Source organism: Drosophila erecta, unplaced genomic scaffold (genome assembly GCF_003286155.1).
Source record: "Drosophila erecta strain 14021-0224.00,06,07 unplaced genomic scaffold, DereRS2 tig00000307-arrow-arrow-pilon, whole genome shotgun sequence".
NCBI lineage: Eukaryota > Metazoa > Arthropoda > Insecta > Diptera > Drosophilidae > Drosophila > Drosophila erecta.
The window spans coordinates 115001-134869 of NW_020825221.1; the positions used below are offsets into that span (position 1 = coordinate 115001).

At 35.8% G+C, this 19869-nt stretch overlaps 1 protein-coding gene across 3 annotated transcripts in view; it reads right to left on the bottom strand.

Annotated features, from left to right (window-relative positions):
• Window positions 1–7582, bottom strand: part of LOC6542829 (laccase-1) — a 44046-nt gene extending 36464 nt beyond the window's left edge. The window contains exon 1 of one of the 3 annotated variants that reach the window (XM_015159201.2): window positions 7064–7582. In XM_015159201.2, coding sequence (XP_015014687.1) covers window positions 7064–7184 — 121 coding nt within the window. In that variant the 5' untranslated portion in view covers window positions 7185–7582. The remainder of the gene's footprint in view (window positions 1–7063) is intronic. The other 2 variants (XM_026983526.1, XM_001970801.3) reach the window with 2 other exon arrangements.
• Window positions 7583–19869: the final 12287 nt, after the last annotated feature.

Here is a 19869-nt window from a genome sequence, read left to right on the forward strand (position 1 = left end):
GTCTGGCCGCACGCACGCGACCCATGTTCGACCCGCGTCGACTATCCTCGTGCACGTACTTAGACTGACCTGTCCCGAGCTGCGCCGTCCCTATATAAGCCGCGACGATCCCGTTTCCACTTCTTCTCATCTCGTCTCCTTAATTCACGTTGCGCCCTCTTTGTGCTCGTTCATTTACCGTTTAACCTTTCGCCATTGACAGACAAGAGTTCAATATCCAGCTCGGTACCGTTAAATCACGGTCTCTCCGCTTTGCGGAACCTAGACCCCATATAGGTTCATTATTTCCCGTTTGACCTGGCTATCCTCGATTCCTCGAACGTTGCAGCCTCCATCGTTGTTCCTAGCTGCTGCCCTCCTGCACTTTGCCTTTTTGGGAATATTAAGACACCCCACAATGTTAAGATTGATTCGACTAAATAAATCTCAAAGGTTTTTAGAGGACATAGAATTGCTTTATGAATAATAGAAAAGGTAATTGTAAGCGTTGGGATATATAATATCCGAAAAGGGAGTTTAAAATTGGCAAAATTTAGACAGCTCTTCAGAAAGGGTTCATAGCGACGAGAGCTCACCGCACATCCTTTTTCAGTAGAGGATGGTTGCCAAAAGTCTCTTTTTCAATTGTTTTTTCTGGGTATCATTTTTCTTTAACTGTTGTGTGCTATCTCGACTTATCGATTAGTTATGTAAATATTTACAATTATTAAAAATAACAATTAGTTCTAAAAATATGATATAAAACACTAGAGAATGGTATTATTGAGTAAAATGTTTTTTTTAAAAGAATGATAAAAAAAATGTATTAAAAACAACAAGATTTGTTTAAACACCTCCGGAATATGGAATGTGTTTTAGAGATATGAACATTACGAAAACTTGTCCACTTCGATGACGATTTTATATAAATACTAGTCTTCTGCTCCACTTTATTGTTCCAAAGTATCATAAATCCATTTTTAAGACTACTTCAAAATATTGAAGTTTAAAAGAATTCTCACTTTTCATTCTCAGTTAAAATATTCATAAATAACGCTCAAGCTCAGCTCAAGGACGATTTCCAAGCCAATCGTTTCCAAATCACTAGTAAACATCTAATGTCTTAAAAGTGACTTATAACGATATTTTGTCAGCCCAATATAACGTTTTAAGAAAGCTGGAACCAAAGATTATTATATTATTATAATGTCTTTGGTTGTAGCATTGTCAATGTTGTATATCTTCCTTTCTTGTAATTGCTACATTCTCTAAGTTAGATCTTAGAAACCTAAACGGTTTTTAAATATACTATAATCTTAAAGAGTTTTCTTGTATAATAAAGCTGGGTAAAAACCAGTGGTTTCAAAGAATTAATAGCTTGTTGAATTGTACGTATTTTCAAAAATACAATTTGTAGGCAGCAGCATTCTAAAAGCTAAAGATTCAGCAATAAAAAACTATAACTTTATTGCGCAAAGTAAGCGATAGGCAAAAGGAGTACCCAAAATGTATAAAGATACAAGTGATCATTTTTGGTATACGTTTTTGGTATATGTATCAGTAATGTAGCTTGTATTTCCGAAAAAAAACATTTTCGTAAAATACCTTTTTCAAGCTCATAAATTTAATATAATATAATAATATAATTTTATAAAATATAATTTTTCTGACGAAACCTAAGTATAAATATGTATGTCTCTAAGTAAATACTGTAGGTAAACTTTTCTCAGATGGCCGCTTTCATTAGCATATATTACCCGATGTGTAGGCAACATAGCCACTTTTTTTCCAGTGTGGCGAATGGGAAAATTTTAGAAAGTACATATATCTACACTGGATCCAACATCGTTAGTTTTCTAAATGAATACACCTTCATTGCTCTTTTTCCTAAACCATTTAATTTCAATAACTTATAAACAGTTTCCTAACTTCAAAATAAGTATTGGGAAATGTAGTAATTATAATTATTAAATTAGTTATCGACGAAAGCTCACCGCGCTTCCTTATATTTTCACCAAAGGTACGAATCAATGTACACAAAATTAACTATATCGTTTGACGATACAGATTCTTATAGGTTCGAAATTCCATATTCCACATACCAAAGACATACAATAAAACAAAACTTAAAGCCATGTTAATAAACATACTTGATTCAAAACATATAAACGGATTCTTTACTTCAAAAGAAGTATTGGGAAAAGTAGTTATTATTATTATATTAGTTATCAGTAATAACCAATTAAAAGCAATTTATGAAACCATGTTATCTTTTCTATTTGAATGTTCCTATGTCAGTTATATAAAATATATACAACCAAATTATATATTTTCGAATAACTTCTGTATACCAAATACGAACTCTTTTCGATCAAAATCAAAAAATGAACATATTTTTACAAACATTTCTGAAAAGTCTCGTCTCGGATAGATTCAACTTTTGTAATGTAACGGATGTAAATACTGAATTAATAAAGTAATTATAATGGTTACAAATTGTGGTGTCCAATGTTTAAAAGAAAAATTCCGGTATGGTCCTTACTTCAACCTAGTAAAATATTTACATCAGAATGTGGGAGGAATACCGATTACAAATCAGATTTTCTAAAATGGTTCGTTTTGAAATTCTGCTGGAAAAAGCTAAAGCCTATTAAAGCAAATTAAAAAATATTGCAAAGTTGTATTATTATACCCGTTACTCGTAGAGTAAGAGGTTATAATAGATTCATTGAAAAGTATAAAGCAGGTAGAAGGAAGCGTTTACGACCATATAAAGTAAAAATATTTTTTTAGCAATTTTTACCAATGTTCGGTAAAATGTTGAAATTTCTCGTGCGTACAATAAGCATTAAGGTTATTGCGCTTTCTCCGAATTTAATTTAACAATTCTTAATAAGTGTTAACTGTAAGTATGCAAGATGAAATTTTCTAGTTAAGCTTGTGGTCAATTATATTCGCAAAAAAATAAATAAGCAACAATATTATTAGCTTATTTGTCTGTTGTCGTCAACTAGTTTTTCTGTTCCATTTCGTTAAGCTCCAAAGACAACTTCATACATAGTACAGGCATTTCACACAGTTAAATATTTTGTACACATACATACATATATGAATTACAGATACAGTTTTAAAGTAAACCAGAAAACTGGCTTCTCAACTTGGTCTTGTTTTGTGAGTTATTTCGACTTGTATTTGGCCCGCAATTTTTAGCCGTAATAGTCATTTAAATCAATGGGAAGTCTTCATACATACAACTATACATGCAACCGTTTCTAAAATAAATGTAAACGACTAAGCAAAAATTTCACAAATAATTCTTATATTAATAAAACTACAAATATAGTTTGTAAATTTGTTTTATTTTTAACTTAAAATTGTTGCTGAATTTGTTATATAGTTATTTATATTAAAATACATTTAGAGACACAGGTTTCATTTTCTAAATTTTTAAAATATTTATTTTAATGATTGGATTAACTATTTCTAATCGGACGAATTCACAAAACTGCTTTGGCAACTAACTTGACCAGCTTAACGATGATCATTAATATAATTAACTGTTTCAGTGAAAAACATACATATGTATATTTATGTACATACATATGTATTATTTGGTACAACGCAACGGCACTTTTAAATATACATGCATTTTTATACATACAAACCAATAATCCCTTTTTTTTCGTTGTCCTTATTTAGCTTAGAGGGGTGATATGGTAGTTTTTAAATAATTTATATATTATCTGGGATGGCTTATCGACAGTATAAATAGATATTGTTGAAATATAAATTTAAATTCTAAAAGCTCTTTCAAATCGAATATCAATAAAAATTTGTCACTACATTTTAAGATCCTTCTGAAGTTTTTTTTTTTTACAAATTTATCATGTACGCTAGTGTAATCAATTACGTTATTTGGAAACATTTTCACTAACACACATACATATTTATATATTATACGTAAATATGTATGTATGTATATATTGGGACTGTATAAATGCAATCGGAAACCAGTCCCACATTCCGTACGTGTCACATATGTTAGTCTGTTAGTTTGTATTCATGGAAATAGAGTTGTCTAGCATGGATTTACTTAACAGTTTGACCATTTGTTTAGACACAACAACATAAAAAAAAGATTTAAAGAAGTATTTATGTTTAGTAATGTAATGCCAATGTATTGTCTTTAACATTAAATTAAATAAATATGTTTTGATGTACATACATACTTATACGAATTTTCAGTTTAAAGTCACCTTGAATCAGTTATACTTTAAAGCTGTACCATTTTATACCCCTTGCAGACCGGTTTAAGTCTAATAAATATGTATTTTGCTTTTGCATTTATTTCAAATAAGACATTTGTATTTATTAACTAAGAACCACTTAGAAAAATGTTAAGTAAGGAAGATACTAAGTTCTAGTAGTATGTATGTACATACTCAAATCTAATATGTTCATGAATGATACGAAATCGAGTGCATCGACTATCAGATACCCATTAATCTGTCCATATGCAAAAATGCAAAAATTGCACCCCCTGCTGGGGAAGAGTTAAATCTGACGATAACATATATTACGTAATTATTTCTGAAATAATTGCTTCTAAACTAAACTGTGTTTAATTCAACACGTGTACACCGACAAGTCCATTCGTCAGCTGTGAGATAGAGCGGGACGCAAATGAATGGCGGTAACTTCGTCAAGGTAACTTGGATAATCGAAAACATACATACATACTAAGAAATTTAAACCCTCGACCAACCAGCTCGGTGAATTTTCGTCAGATACTAAGTTCTTTACAGGACAAAGACAGATATTATAAGTCCCAGGAAAATAATTTATATTAGGTAACAACAGCGGCATTAATATTAATATATTTATTTTAACATGAGGTGCATGTATTTTAAGTACATATGTACATACATATATGAAATGCGTTTTTTAATAACGTAGCTTAAGGCTGGAATATGTAATAATCAATCGTTTAAATGATCTTGTTTGTACTGATATGGCCGATGAACACCCTTTTCGTGCATCACTAAAAATAAGAAACCCAACTTCAAGCAAAATTCACAAACTCTTTGACCTTTGCTTATTGCAATCAATTGTTAACTATTAAAATTTCTATCATACACCTACAATTGGTCGAAAGAATTTGATCACCTCCCACAGGCTTAACTTTGGACATTTTAAAGGATTACCATTAATATTGGAGCGGCAACTAAAAAAAAGTTGGATAGAACAATTTTTTTTCATTACATAAATCTTTAGTACAGCTAGTAAATAGTTTCCTGGATGGTTGCCAAAAGCCTCTTTTTCAATTGTTTTTTCTCGGTATCATTTTTTTTTAACTGTTATCTCGACCAGTAATTAACTTATAAACATTACAATTAGTTCTAAAAATATGATATAAAACAATAGAAAAAGGTATTATTGAGTAAAATGTTTTTTTTTTTTCATGAATGATAAAAAAAATGTAAAAAACAACACGATTTAAATACTAGTCTTCTGCACTATTTTGTTCAAAAGTAACATTAATCCATTTTTAAGACTACTTCAAAGTTCAAAATTCAGTTAAAAAATTCATAAATAACGCTCAAGCTCAGCTCAAGGACGATTTCCAAGCCAATCGTTTCCAAATCACTAGTATACATCTAATGTCTCAAAAGTGACTTATAACGATATTTTCTCAGGCCAATATAATGTTTTAAGAAAGTGTATCAAAAGATTAGAATATTAGTCTTTGGTTGTACCATTGTCAATGTTGTATATCTTCCTTTCTTGTCATTGCTATATTCTCTAGGTTAGATCTTAGAAACTATTTTCAAAACCTAAAAAGTTTTAAAAATTTACTATAATCTTAAAGAGTTTTCTTAAAAACGTCCAATAAAGCTGGTAAAAATCAGTGGTTTCAACGAATTAATAGCTTGTTGAATTGTACGTATTTTCAAAAATAAAATTTGTAGCAGCAGCTAACAAGGTCGGCGATTCAGCAATTCAAAAATAAAAAACTATAACTTTATTGCGCAAAGTAAGCGATAGGGAAAAGGAGTACCAAAAATGTATTAAGATACAAGTGATAATTTTTGGTATACGTTTTTGGTATATGTATCAGTAATGTAGCTAGTACTTCCGAGAAAAAAACGTTTTCGTATAAGACCTTTTTTAAGACCACAAATTGTTTTTTAATACAGAGTGGGATTTTTTATAAGTTAAAGTTAATTTAATTTAACACACCAAAAATATAATTTTTCTGATATATAAATATGTTTAATACTGTTGCTAAACTTTTCTCAGATGGCCCTTTTCATTAGCATATTTTACCTAATGTGTAGGCAACATAGCCACTTTTTTTCCAGCGTGGCGAATGGGAAAATTTTAGAAAGTACATTTATCGATCTACACTGGATCCAACATCGGTAGTTTTCTAAATGAATTCACCTTCACTGCTCTTTTTCCTAAACCATTTAATTTTTCCTAAGTTTTTATATTCATGCCCTTCAGTTTTAGTAATACCTTTCGCTTCAAGAATCACTCACTGATCGCACCATCATGGCAAAATTTTAAGTTTTCGTGTGTTTCTATGCGTTTGACTACTTTCCTGGTGCGACCTTTTTTACTACGATTGTAATGCGTATTATTTTACTTTTCCATTTCTTAATGGGTAATTAAAAAATATGGTATTTAAGTTTTGGTGTGACTTGAACCACAATTACTACATATTTTTAATCTGTGAAAAGTTACAGCATTCTTTAGTCATTTTTGAATAAAGTCAATTATATTTAAAACTTATGCAAGCATGGACGCCTGAATATGGAAAACTGATAAACATATAATTCGTATATGTTTTCTTACGGAAACGGAAGTGTAGCAAACCAACGTTTTGTCCTGCAAGTTTTTCTAATTCATTTTTGGCAAATTTAACCAAAAGATCTATAGTACAAATTCCTAGGTACAGACCTTCGAAATATAGTAGTGATTAAGTATTTATTGTACAGTTGGCAAATCACAACATAATATTCCAAGACGTAAAGTTTAGTGTAAAACTTAGTATGAGCTGATGAGCCTGGGATTTTCTTACCTTTCTTAGGTTGATTTTGCTGTGAGTTGGCAACACGTACTGCAAATACTTCAGGAAAATTGAAAAATGCACACAAGATCAGGAACGAAATAAAAGTTTGGTAAAATCCTGTAAGATCCATGGCTTTCAAAGTCGTATGAATGGCATATACTTGGACTTTTCACAATTCTTGTTTTAATTTGTTAAACTCCTTTTTGGCTCGAAATATTGTAAGGTATTCAAATATTCTTTTTGGGTGACGTTCACAACATAAGACTATATTTTCTTTTCAAAGTATGTGTACTAAGCGATAGCAACACCACCTGAACTGATTACAGCTTAATGAAGTACGAGCAACGCGTTTAAACACCAAACTGAAGCGGTAGCTACATACGTACGACTATATAAAATGTTTAAGTAGTCACTGCAAAACGAGCTTACGAATGAGCCAGGGAAAGGAATGGCTCAGTGAATCATGACATGGCTCAGAGAGCGCAAGAAATTGCAGCAGCCAACTTGATCACGATCTCAGAGCAAGTTGGTCGAGTCTAGAGCTACCGCAATCTCACAAAAGCTTTACCAAAGCATAGAAAAAGAAAATGAAACAAAATATAACGGATCTTTATTGTATTGTTGTTGCTTTAAAAAATGAAGGGAATGTTTTAAGGTTCAGACAAATAGATCTCAAATAAATTAATACTGAAGTGCTGTGTTGGGATTTTTGCATGTAGCTTTTACTTTTATCGACTTATTAAATGCTTATATACATATGTATGTATACGGCACCTGAAAAAAGTTAACTCCGTTTCCAACTATGTATGTCAGCACATAAATACGTTTTAGTATATTTGCACAAGCTATTATTACTACAATAAACAATAGAAAATTCTACAAAAGATATTACATCAATTGAAAAGAATTGCCGAAACTAAAAAATAAAATGCTACAGGAGAAATGGTAACGAAAGTGTAAATATGTATTATTAAAGCTGGGCTCACTAGCGTGGTGAAGATGAATATATGATTATTTTTGTTGAAAATATGCATGAAATAATAATAATCCGTTTAAAATGTTTTAGAAAAAAGAGCTGTAATTATATTTTAATAGTAAAAACCATTTATTATCAAATACAACGAAGCTTTAATTTGCTTTGTAGTATTTTCAAATACATAATTGATATAGTGGCCCGATGTTTATCAAATTTAAACCAAAACAAGAGAGAATGCAATAGTCGAGTTCCCCGACTATCAGATATCCGTTACTCAGCGGAAGTGCGAACGAGAAATTTAAACATTATCTGGAATATCTGTAATAATTGGAGAAAAGGGGAATAAAATAAACAACAACATTTTTAAAATTGGGCGCGTTTTGTGCGGTTTGTGGGCGTTAGAGTGGGCATGGCAAAAACTTCTTTGGCAAATCAATAGAAATTTTCCAAAATAACAAAAAAAATTAAAATTTACAATACATTTTTCAAAAGTGTGGGCGTGGCATTTGTGGTCGGTTTTTGGGCGTGGTAAAACGTTTTTTTGCTGATCCTTAAAAATTTACAAGACTAATAAAAAAATTAAAATTTATCTCAATATTTTTCAAAAGTTTGGTCGTGACAGATTTGGGCTGCTTGTGGGCGTTACAGTGGTCGTGGTAACGTCAGTGAACCAACTTGAGCTGCGTCTATGACTCTGGAATCTGCATGCCTAATCTTAGCTTTTGTAGTTCCTGAGTTCTCGAAGTAACGGGCATAATAAATAAAAAAAAATAAATGTATATTGTTAGTAAACTGGTGTATAACAAAACATAGTAAGCAACGATAGGAATTGGCAAGACAAATATAAAAAAATTTTAAAACATTGTGTGGGTGTCGCAGGTTTAAACATATAAATAGAAATTGGCCAATCTAATTATAAAACAAGACAAATAAACATATGCTAGAGTGAGAGGGGCAATCTTCTGAAAGAAAATTGTGTTTGCCTCTTCAGAAAAATCTGCGTACTCGCAACTTCCTAGCTTTTATAGTTTCCGGAGATCCTGATCATGAATGTATATACCCTGTAAGATCTTAAACGCTTTCCTCTTTTTGTTATCTAGATTTCACATAAAAGATAATCCAACAGTAAAAAATTAGCAATTGAGTTACCATATGACGCGAATATGCGTTGTTGCATATTCAACAACTAATTGCGTCCAGTCATTCGGCTTCCAGATGTTACAGTTTACGCCACAATTTAATTGTTTTTTTTTAAATATTTTTTTTATAAGCTATAAAATTATGGATAGAATTGGGATAATTTAAATTTTTTCTTACATCAATAAAATAGTAGTAAATTTAATAAGGAAACCCTAGAAATTTCTTTCGTTGTTATGAATAACTTTATAAAACAGATACTCCAAATTGCGCCTGCTTTAATCTTAGACAAGGTTGGTTAAAGATCTTTAAATATAATATCGCCCTACGTTCTGTGTCACTATGGAATTTTTGTAGTGAATTGAATTTGTATTTTTTTTTTATGTAATTGGTTTACATAAATATATTAATGAACTAATGAATATTATAAATGAATGAATGTTACAAGAACTTTATACGAAACTGTATCGTATTAGCACTTAAAGGATATTGATATAGTTCGTTGTAGGTTTCACATTGGACCGAGAATATAATATATATTATAATAAAACAAGATAGAATGCTTAGTCTAGTTCCCCGACTGTCAGATAGCAGTAACTCAACTAGTGGAAGTGCTAACGAGAAATTTCAAAATTTTCTGGAATATACATAGGTAGAAATTGGGGAAAAAATAATAAAATGAAAAAAAAAACTTAAAAGACTTAAAAATGTTTTAAAGTGTGTCGTGAGACTTTTGTGCGTTAGAGTTGGCGTTGCAAAAATTATTTTGGAAAATCTATAGAAATTTACAAGATAAATGATAAATAATAAACTGAAAAAATATCACATTTTTCAAAAGTGTGGGCGCGAAGTCTTGGGCGTTTTGTGGGCGATGGAGTGGGACGTTTTTTACAGATCTATTGAAATTTATAATATATATTTAAAAATAAAAAAATATCACATTTTTTAAAAGTGTAGCCGTGACAGTTTTGTGCGGTTTGTGGGCGTTTAGGGCGTGGCAACATTTGGAAACAAGATTGCGCTGATGCGTTGCAAGATTTGAAAGCTGCGTGCTTAATCTCAACATTCTAGCTTTTGTAGTTCCTGAGATCGAGGCGTTCATACGGATAGACGGACAGAAGGACGGAAAGACGGACATTGCCAGCTCGACTCGGCTATTAATCCTGATTAAGGATGTATATACTTTACATGGTCGAAATCGTTACCTTCTGCCTGTTACATACTTTTTAACGAATCTAGTATACCCTTTCACTTTTCGAGTAACGGGTATAACTACAGAGTGTTGTTACTGGAAACAAATAAAATGTAGCTAGCCGCACATACTACGTAGCGAACTGACCAATTCGCCGAAACCTAAAATGATCAAGACCTCTCGGAAATCTGGGCAGAGTTGGAAGCAGCAGACAAACTAGGTCGATACCGTTTTGATTCCACTCCGCATCGGCCGGATTTGAACCGAAAATGTCACCACATGCCTATGCGTACCAAAATGATATTATTGTAATTGGAAGCACCATAGATGAATATAAGGAAACCTCAGAGAAGTGCTTGGACGCACAAAGGAGACAAACCTAAAGATAAACCCAACAAAATGTCAATTTGTTAAGCAAGAACTGTTGTACCTGCGTTATAAGTCACGAGATGAGAAAAGGTAGCAGCCGTTGCTTAGTTGGAACCACCCTCGTCGGTTCGGAAGCTGAGGCATTGCATCATGGTATCGTCGCGCGCATCAAAAGACGCTTCAACGACCTATAGTATTAGGTGCAGATATCAAGGGCGCACTGCAGATTAATACCGTATAATAAATAATGAATATAATTGGTAGAACCAAAGACATTAAAATAACAAGTTGCGTAACGCCATACAATTTTTTTGTGCTGGCTCTAGAGCTGAGAGCTTGTTAAAGAGAGTGCTCTAGAGCCAGCAGCTCCCTTGTACGCATACAGCGACAGTCGACCAAACAAAATATACCTTCACTTCATAAGTTTACCGACTTTAAATCTATATTAATTTTGATCGATTGCCACCATGTAAAAAAATCGAATTTTGCAGTGCCCTAACATTAAATTATTGGAATACAGCATAGAAATAGTAATAGGTGAATATTAAAATTTTAAAAATTACTTTATACTTAATAATTGTCGTTAAAGTATAAAGCTTGCGACGTAAAAAAATTTTTGAAAGGCGTGATTCTTAGATACTTGTGTCCGCACGTCGTGGTTCAAAACTCAATTTTGCAATAAACAGGTTTCATATTTGTATTTAATTTATAAATATTAATTTTTAAATATGAATTAATTATTAATTATATATTTTTTTAAATATATGTATCAAAGAAACATAATAATTTGTTGCATAAAATTGATTGATCGACAGCAGCCAACTCCTTATAATTTTTTAACAGCAAAATCGAATTCCGTAGATTCTTAATACTAAACAATGGTATTTCTATGCCTATTATAATGTAAGGCTGCAGCCGCATCATTAACTGCTCTCTCTCTCTTGTGCAGTGAATTTAAACAAAATCTAATAATAAATAATAAACAAATGTTTTGGCCTGAAGTGCAATATCGCCTACAGAACAAAGGTGTGAGGAGTCTTAAAACTCCCCACAAATCAAGGTGCAGGAGAGCTGCCTAACAACAGAGAAGAAGGCTGGGATGCAGAAGGAGTCAAGGGCAACCAGGTCGAACGGGAAATAATGGACCTTGGACCCGAGCAAAGCAGAGAGACCGTGAACTAACGGTACCGCGCTGGACCTTGGACTCCAGCCGGCCAAGGGCACAGAGGTCGAACGGTAACGGTGCGGACTTGGGACAAGCACAGAGAGGACGCACCGTGAACTAACGGAACCTGGGTTGGACCGTGTACCGAGCGGGCCGTGTGCAAAAAGGGGAAATAACAGGATTTCCCCGGCCTATAAAAAGGACTGCACAAGCGCAGCTCGGGACAGTCAATTCAATCACGCGAAGAGCCGCAGGTGACGAGTACAAGCACGGAGAGTCAATTCAATCACGCGAAGAGCCGCTGGTGCACGAGTACAATCACGGTCAGTCAGTTTGACCACGCGAAGAGCCGTACGTACACGGAGACAGTCAGCTGAACACGCTTGAGTCATACGTGCAAGAGGATAATCGGGCAGAGTACGGGCGCAGACCCGGCGCGAACGCGCGACAGACGCAAGGGAAGGACAACGGGAGAGCGACACCGCGCAGAAGAACGGCGAGAACCAGGAATCTGTCATTGAGGAAATCTGCAATAAAGCTATTACAACCTAAACTCTGTTTTCTCTTTGGTCGGGCAATCACACAAATCATAAATTTGGTGGGACGAACACGCAAGCTCTCTGAGCTAGCCGTTGCAGTTCGTAGCGAGCAAAACTGAAGAAAAACAGTTCGTTACAAAGGTTTGCAAACCGATAATTGTTAAACAGGCGATTCCGTTATTTCCTCTTCTCTTCGCTTTTTGACTGCGCATTAACTCAGACAAACATACACCCAAGCTGCAATACTTGAGAACCTGTCTGCAAGGACCAGCACTGTATGCCATTAAGTCGTTAGATATATCGTCAGCCAACTATCCAGTGGCTTTAGATTTACTCAATAAACGGTATTCTAATAAAAACCAAGTCTCACATCAAGGAAATACTGTGCATCAAGATTCGGGAGTTTTCGGACAATTTTAACTCACACATGCGCGCTTTGGAATCCTTAGAAGCGGATCAGAAAATTGCAGATTGCCTCACCATATACATGTTGCTGCAAATATTGGATGTTGGTACATAAACTTGTTGGGAGGACACCACGTCTATGGATAAAATACCATCGGCAAAGAAATTTTATGTATTTTTGGAAAACCGTCGTCAGAAACTAGAGAACCTTCAGCGTGCCATGTGTAGTTATACCTCAACATCTTAGGTGTTAACAAGTAAAAGAATTAGTTATAACACCAGTAGAAGAACGTTTGTGGCCTCCCAAACTAACAACACGCCCTGCGCATTCTGCAATGTTGCTGACCATCCCGTTCAATATTGCCGTACGTTTGGCATTAGATTTTGGAAATTAGGAAGTTATCCCTTTGCTCTAATTGCTTTACACGTGGGCACCACACCCGGGAATGCATGAGCGGAGGCTGCCTTGTGTGTGAAAATAGGCACCATACTTTGCTACATTTTGAGGCCAACCCTTCGTAGCCAGCAATTGAATCGCATTCGACCAATACTCTTAATATTAATACTAGTGGAAGTCAAACAAATGCGTAGTCTGCCGTTAATCCTGAAATTGAAACTCCAGGCTCCCAGTCTAATAGTTCTCTAATGGTTCAGGGTCGCACTTCCGATGTTGTTCTGCTAGCCAAAGCTGTAGTACTCGTAAGCAGCCGTTAGGGGTTATTCATACCCTCCAGGGCATTGCTTGTTTTTGTTTCCAGCCAACATTCGATTAGCGGATCCTGCCTTCAACAACTCTCAGCGTATAAACTTGCTGATTGGAGCAAGCAACTTCTATGATTTGTTATGGGTCGGACAGATGAAGCTCATTCCTGGACTGCCACTTCTTCAAAAAACTCGACTTGGTTGGGTGGATTCTGGTGGAGGACAACGCCATTTTAATACCTCTACGTTGACTACCAATTGTGTCTTGGATAATCAAAGTGAATGAGTCTGAATGAAGTTGTTCGCCGGTTCTAGTAGTTAGAGAGCTGCAATGAGGCAGTTTGCGCTCCTAGCAGGACCTGTCATAAAACCTAAACTCTTTGACATTTTAATGAAATTTCTCTTAATGGAGACATATGCCAAAATGTATCGGTGTGTCCACATGATGGCTACATATAATTATTACCAATGCATCTTGTGGAGAGACTCTCCTAAGGAGGAGTTCAATGTGTTCAAGTTGGACACAGTAACTTATGGAACCAAGCCAGCTTCCTTCTTGTGCGGGTAATGCACAAGCTTGTTTGAGATGAAGGCTCTACTTATCCCATTGAATCGGCTGCTTCGCTAGAGGATTTCTACGAAGATGATTTAATTTCTGGTGGCAACTCAATTTATGAGGTTATAAACAAAATGCAACAAACTTCAAAGATTCAGTCCTGGGCCAACATTAAACTCCGCAAATGGTGTTCTAGTCATTCAGCTGTTCTAGAAGGCGTCGCGAAAATCTTCCTTTAGAGTTGCAATCGACTTGGATGGAAATCAGCAGCAATTTTGTGAATGCAAGCCGTTTAACCTTTACCAGATTAGTACTAAGCCGTTGAAGTTAATCGATTCTGTGATGCCAACATGGAAGCGTACGGAGCTTGCGTGTACATTGTTCCTAAGTCCAAGGAGGACTTTAGGAGGACTCTACTGTGCTCGATGTCTAGAGTAGCCCCTAAAAAAATTGACGGTACCGGAGCTGGAGCTTTCCGGGGGCTTTATTGTTGTCCCAACTTATAAATTCCGTACGGCAGATTGGATGCTTCGATGGGAAATATTTCTGCTGGAGTCTTGGATCAGGGACGATCCTTCTAACTTTAATGTATTCGTCGCCAAACGAGTGGGCTCTATTCAGGAGCTAACAATCGGCATGGAATGGCATTATGTACTGGACTGGAAGTGCAACTTCTAATCAATTGATGCAATCTATGTTTTGGTTTTATGGTCCGCCCTTTCTTACACAAGGTTAAAAATACTGACCGGCCTCTTCTATTATTAAACGACCACTAATTGAGCTCCGAAAGAGCGTGCTAATAAGTAAATCCCCATTTCTGGATATTACTATCAATTGCAAGTTTATTATTTTATTCCCTGCCATGCAACGAATATTTGGATACGTCTTCAAATTTATTTCCCGTAATCGCCATCCTGGCATTTGAGCTTCCGATATTTTGCACAGAACTAAAATTCTTATACGGCTCGTCCTGCGTGCGCATATGTGGGACGAAATTATGGATAATTTCATACTCTATTGCGTTGCTACGGCCCTTTCTGGATGAGAATGACACTTTACGCGCTGGCGGCCGTTTGGAAAATTCGTCACTTTCATACGATTTTGGCCAAACGCCGTCCTATAACTGTGTCTATTATTCGGAGATTTCATGAACGACAGCTGCACGCAGCTGCTGGCAAATTTACGTTTGCAGTTCTGGCCTATTGGCCGGTAAAAAATTGTCTCAAGAGTGGTTCGCAAATGCGTTAAATGCTTTAAGAATACGTCGCTGCTTATTGAGAATCTCATGGGCAACCTTCCGAAGGAACGATTATCTGGATCTCGGGCTTTTGCAGTTACTGGAGTCGACTATTGTGGTCCTTTATACTACAAGTCGTTGGTTCGTAATAGACCGCCAAAAAGTGCCACCTCTCTCTCGGTCATCATTTGTTTCACCACCAAGGCAGTGCATTTCGAGCTTGTTCGGGCCTTGACAACGAACTCATTTGTAGGAGCCCTTTAGCGTTTTATTTCCTCTCGAGGCAAACCTAATCAAATTTAGTGTGACAATGCCACCAATTTTGTCGGCGCAAAAAATAAATTAAAGGAATTAACACAATTGGCATTGAGCGACGCTCGCTCTTCTGCTATTAGCCAATTTGTCTGGCTGACAATATCGATTGGCTCACCATTCACTGGGGAAGAATTCTGGAATTTTGGAAATCCGTTGTCAGAAACTAAAGAACCTTTAGCATGCCATGGGCAGTTATACCTCAACATCTCAGGTGGGAACAAGTAGTAGAATTAGTTCCAACACCAGTAGAAGAACTATTATCTCCTACATTACGCCGTGCTGAAATTAGGAAATTACCCCTATGATTTAATTGCTTAGATCGTTTGCACCACACCCACATGCACGAGCGGAGGCTGCCGTGTGTGTGGAAATTGGCACCATACTTTGCTACATTTTGAGGCCAACCCTTCGCAGCTAGTAATTGAATCACATTCGACCAAACTAGAGAGATTCAAACAAATGCATATTCTGCCGTTAATCCTGAAATTGAAACTCCAGGCTCCCAGTCTAAAAGTTCTCTAATGGTTCAGGGTCCCACTTCCGATGTTGTTCTGCTAGCCACAGCTGTAGTACTCGTAAGCAGCCGTTAGGGGTTATTCATACCCTCCAGGGCATTGCTTGTTTTTGGCTCTCTCATAACTTCTAGTTTTGCGCAGCATTTGTAGCTCAAAAGGACTCGTTAAGTAGCTCTAATTTCGGGTCTCGGACAATCAATCTCAGACATCAAGCTATTCCACGTTGCTCATCGCTCTCATTACCCCTACTATAACAGACCATAAGCCCAGCATCGTCTTGGACATTGAAGACTGGAATATTCCAGCCAACATTCGATTAGCGGATCCTGCCTTCAACAAGCCTCAGCGTATAAAATTGCTGATTGGAGCAAGCAAGTTCTATGATTTGTTATGGGTCGGACAGATGAAGCTCATTCCTGGACTGCCACTTCTTCAAAAAACTCGACTTGGTTGGGTGGTTTCTGGTGGAGGACAACGCCATTTTAATACATCTACGTTGACTGCCAATTATGTCTTGGATAATCAAAGTGACGATAGTCTGAATGAAGTTGTTTGCCGGTTCTAGTAGTTAGAGAGCTGCAATGAGGCAGTTTGCGCTAAAAGCAAGGAAGAGCTTGATTGCGAGAGGCATTTTGTTGACACTTACACCCGATTACCTACAGGTGAATACTCTGTGCATTTTCCATTTAAATCCAAGTCCACAAACTAAGGCGAGTCCTACGCGCAAGCTCTTCCATCTTTTTTATCAATCTTTTTTGAAGCATAAAATCTGATTTGTTTGAGAACTTGAAATCCTTATGGCTTTAGCGGAAACCTTTTCAGGCATGAAGGTAAAGGTAATTCAATCCGACAACGGCACCTAGTTTTGCAATAAGGAAATGTAGGAAGATTTCGTGATGAGGCGTCTGAGCCTCATGGGTAATTTCCTTTACCCAGTAGAGAGCTAAAATATAAACCATGTGGCATTTGCGTTCTTTCGGTACAAAAAGAGTGCGTACTGGTATGATATGGCTCAATGACCAAAGCATAGCGTTTGTATTCTACGAAGCGGCCAGTGACTTTCATAAGCAGAGATGTCATAAGCAGAGATGTTCTTTTACATCGAGTTATACGATTCTACAAATCAGAAAACTACCAAGTTTTAATAACCTGGAAAACCAAGATGATGACTTATCAAGCGATAAAATTTAGCAACCGAATATATTATGATATATTAGAGGACGTCAAAAAATAGAAAGACCGGTAGGTCATTAAAAGTGTCTCATGTAGTAAAGAAAGAAATTTTTTAAGAAGCCGACTTAGTGTCAGACAACGTTAGTGTGATTTTGAAGAGATTTAGAATGGCTAGTAACAATCCTGCAGTAATTCCTATCGAGTCGGAGGGAGCCTGAAACAATTAAAAACTATTACAATAGAAGGGTACCCTTTCCAAGGATTAATTGGTAGTTTAATATTTATTTAGTTATGAGTGTTACGATGCCAGTCACTGAAAAGCAGCTAAGCTCATTTTCTGATTTCTCAAAGTTTTAAGAACTTCAAACTACACTTTCAACATGCAAGGCGATATGGAATTATAAAAGCAGACCCAAACTTGACCGACCGGCGCACCAGGCGTTCTTTTTAGCATGTGCGGCTGTTACCTGTAAGCTTAAAGACGAAGAAAATTTAATTCGTTCCTAGCGCCAAAACTCTAGACCAAGGTATCGGTAATTGTAATTAGAAACTAGTGCCCATTGTGTTTAATAAATTTCCAACTTATTATGGCTTATATTTTATATAATATATATATTTTTTTTTCTCAGTATCGTGTGTTTTGTGCCTGTTCTTGATTGAAAAATATCAATAAAATCACCTGCGATAGACACAATAGCTATCCCGCGTGCTCTGGCATGGAATGAGGAAGCGTAAGCTCATACCCAGGCAGAGAATATCACGTAGAGGATATCAGAGGTTATGTTCATATGGAGACCGACAATGCAGTCTACACAGCAAAATATATAAAAGCAAACGCAATACTCAACATAAAAGACATCCTTACGGCTGCGGTCTTTATATAAACATGGACGTAATTCTAGACTTGTTACAGTAAAACCAACAATTAATTGAGCGACTTGCTGTAGATCAAGCCATATCAAGCACGTTTCCATTTGGAGAATTCACTCTCAGTGAATTTTCAAAAATACAAAACACAATTATTCTCTGGTGTCTATCTATTACTAACGAGAAGCTTGCAGATGATACGCGACGCATGTGTGTTGAACACAGTATGGACACAGATTTCCACTCTCATGGAATCATTCAAGTTCGTAGACATTCGCTGTAAGTAATTCTAATTGGAGCTAAGAAAAAGAAAGCTTGATGCAAGACAACAACCCATGCAAAGTCAACTGAGGTGAGTCAGTTTTAGTTGTAGTTGCGTTTTAGTTTCTGAAGAGTAGATCACTGCGTTATAACTGCTTGAGATCTATTCATGGAGCCAACAAGGGCACATTAACGTACAAATGCTGAAGGAGCGGGCACCCAAACGCTTGTTTTTCACCATGGCACTGCGAAACCTAAAAGGAATTTAAAAGTCAAGCGAAGCCCTCTCCCACTTCCATGGTGTACTTTCAAAACGCAGGACACTGCATATTAAGTTTCCTATATCCAATGATATTTTTGTTGAATATATACAAATATGAATTATCAGCGGACAATGTTTCATGAAATATGGGTAAACGGAAGGTATAGACATTTTCAAAGAATCGTATGGAACCAATCAAACATTTATAAGTATGTACTGCAACCTACGGAACTTAAACATAAAATGAAATACTCAAATGCTTCGAAAATCCTGATGAAGCATTTTTCGTATTGTGGCTACAGAAATCCTTGATAAGCCTTGAACATTTTAAGCCAACAAACATGTGCTCAAGCCCACGTGGATTACAAAACAAAACAAGAGAGAATGCTATAGTTGAGTTCCCCGTTACTCAGCTAGTGGAAGTGCGAACAAGAAATTTCAACATTTTCTGCAATATCGGTAGAAATTGTGGAAAAAATAACAAAATGTGGGCATGGCAGTGCGGCTTGTGGGCGTTACAAACTTACGACGGAAACAAACTTGCGCTGCGTCGATGTCTCTGGAAGCTGCATGCTTCAACGCAAAATTCATCCTTATAGTTCCTGAGATCGAGGCGTTCATAAGGTCTGACGGACACACGGACTCGGTTATTGATCCTGATCAAGAATATATAGACTTTATATGGTCGAAAATGCTCCCTTCTCCCTGTTACATCCTTTTCAACGAATACTTTTCATACTCTACGGGTAACGGTATATAGCAAAATAGAATGCTATAGTCGAGTTCCCTGACTATAAGACACCTACTAGAAGCGCCACCGGAAATTGCGAAAAAAAAATTCAACTCTTGTAAGTGGGACAACATTCGGAAAAATTAAATACAAGTTGCCTGCACACACTTATATATTTATATTCTCTATATCTATCTATCCAACAAGAAAACAGTTTATATACATAACAAGAATTATTTGTTAAAACTCATTTACTATAGCAAACAACATTGCAAATTATTTACACATTAAGGCATATTTTTACCTAAGCGCCAATTCTGTCCAATTCAGCATCAGAACTATGTCAGATGTCCCCGTATATCACAACCCAATGTAGATTGTGTATATCAGTACCTCAGTTACCTGTGTCTCAAT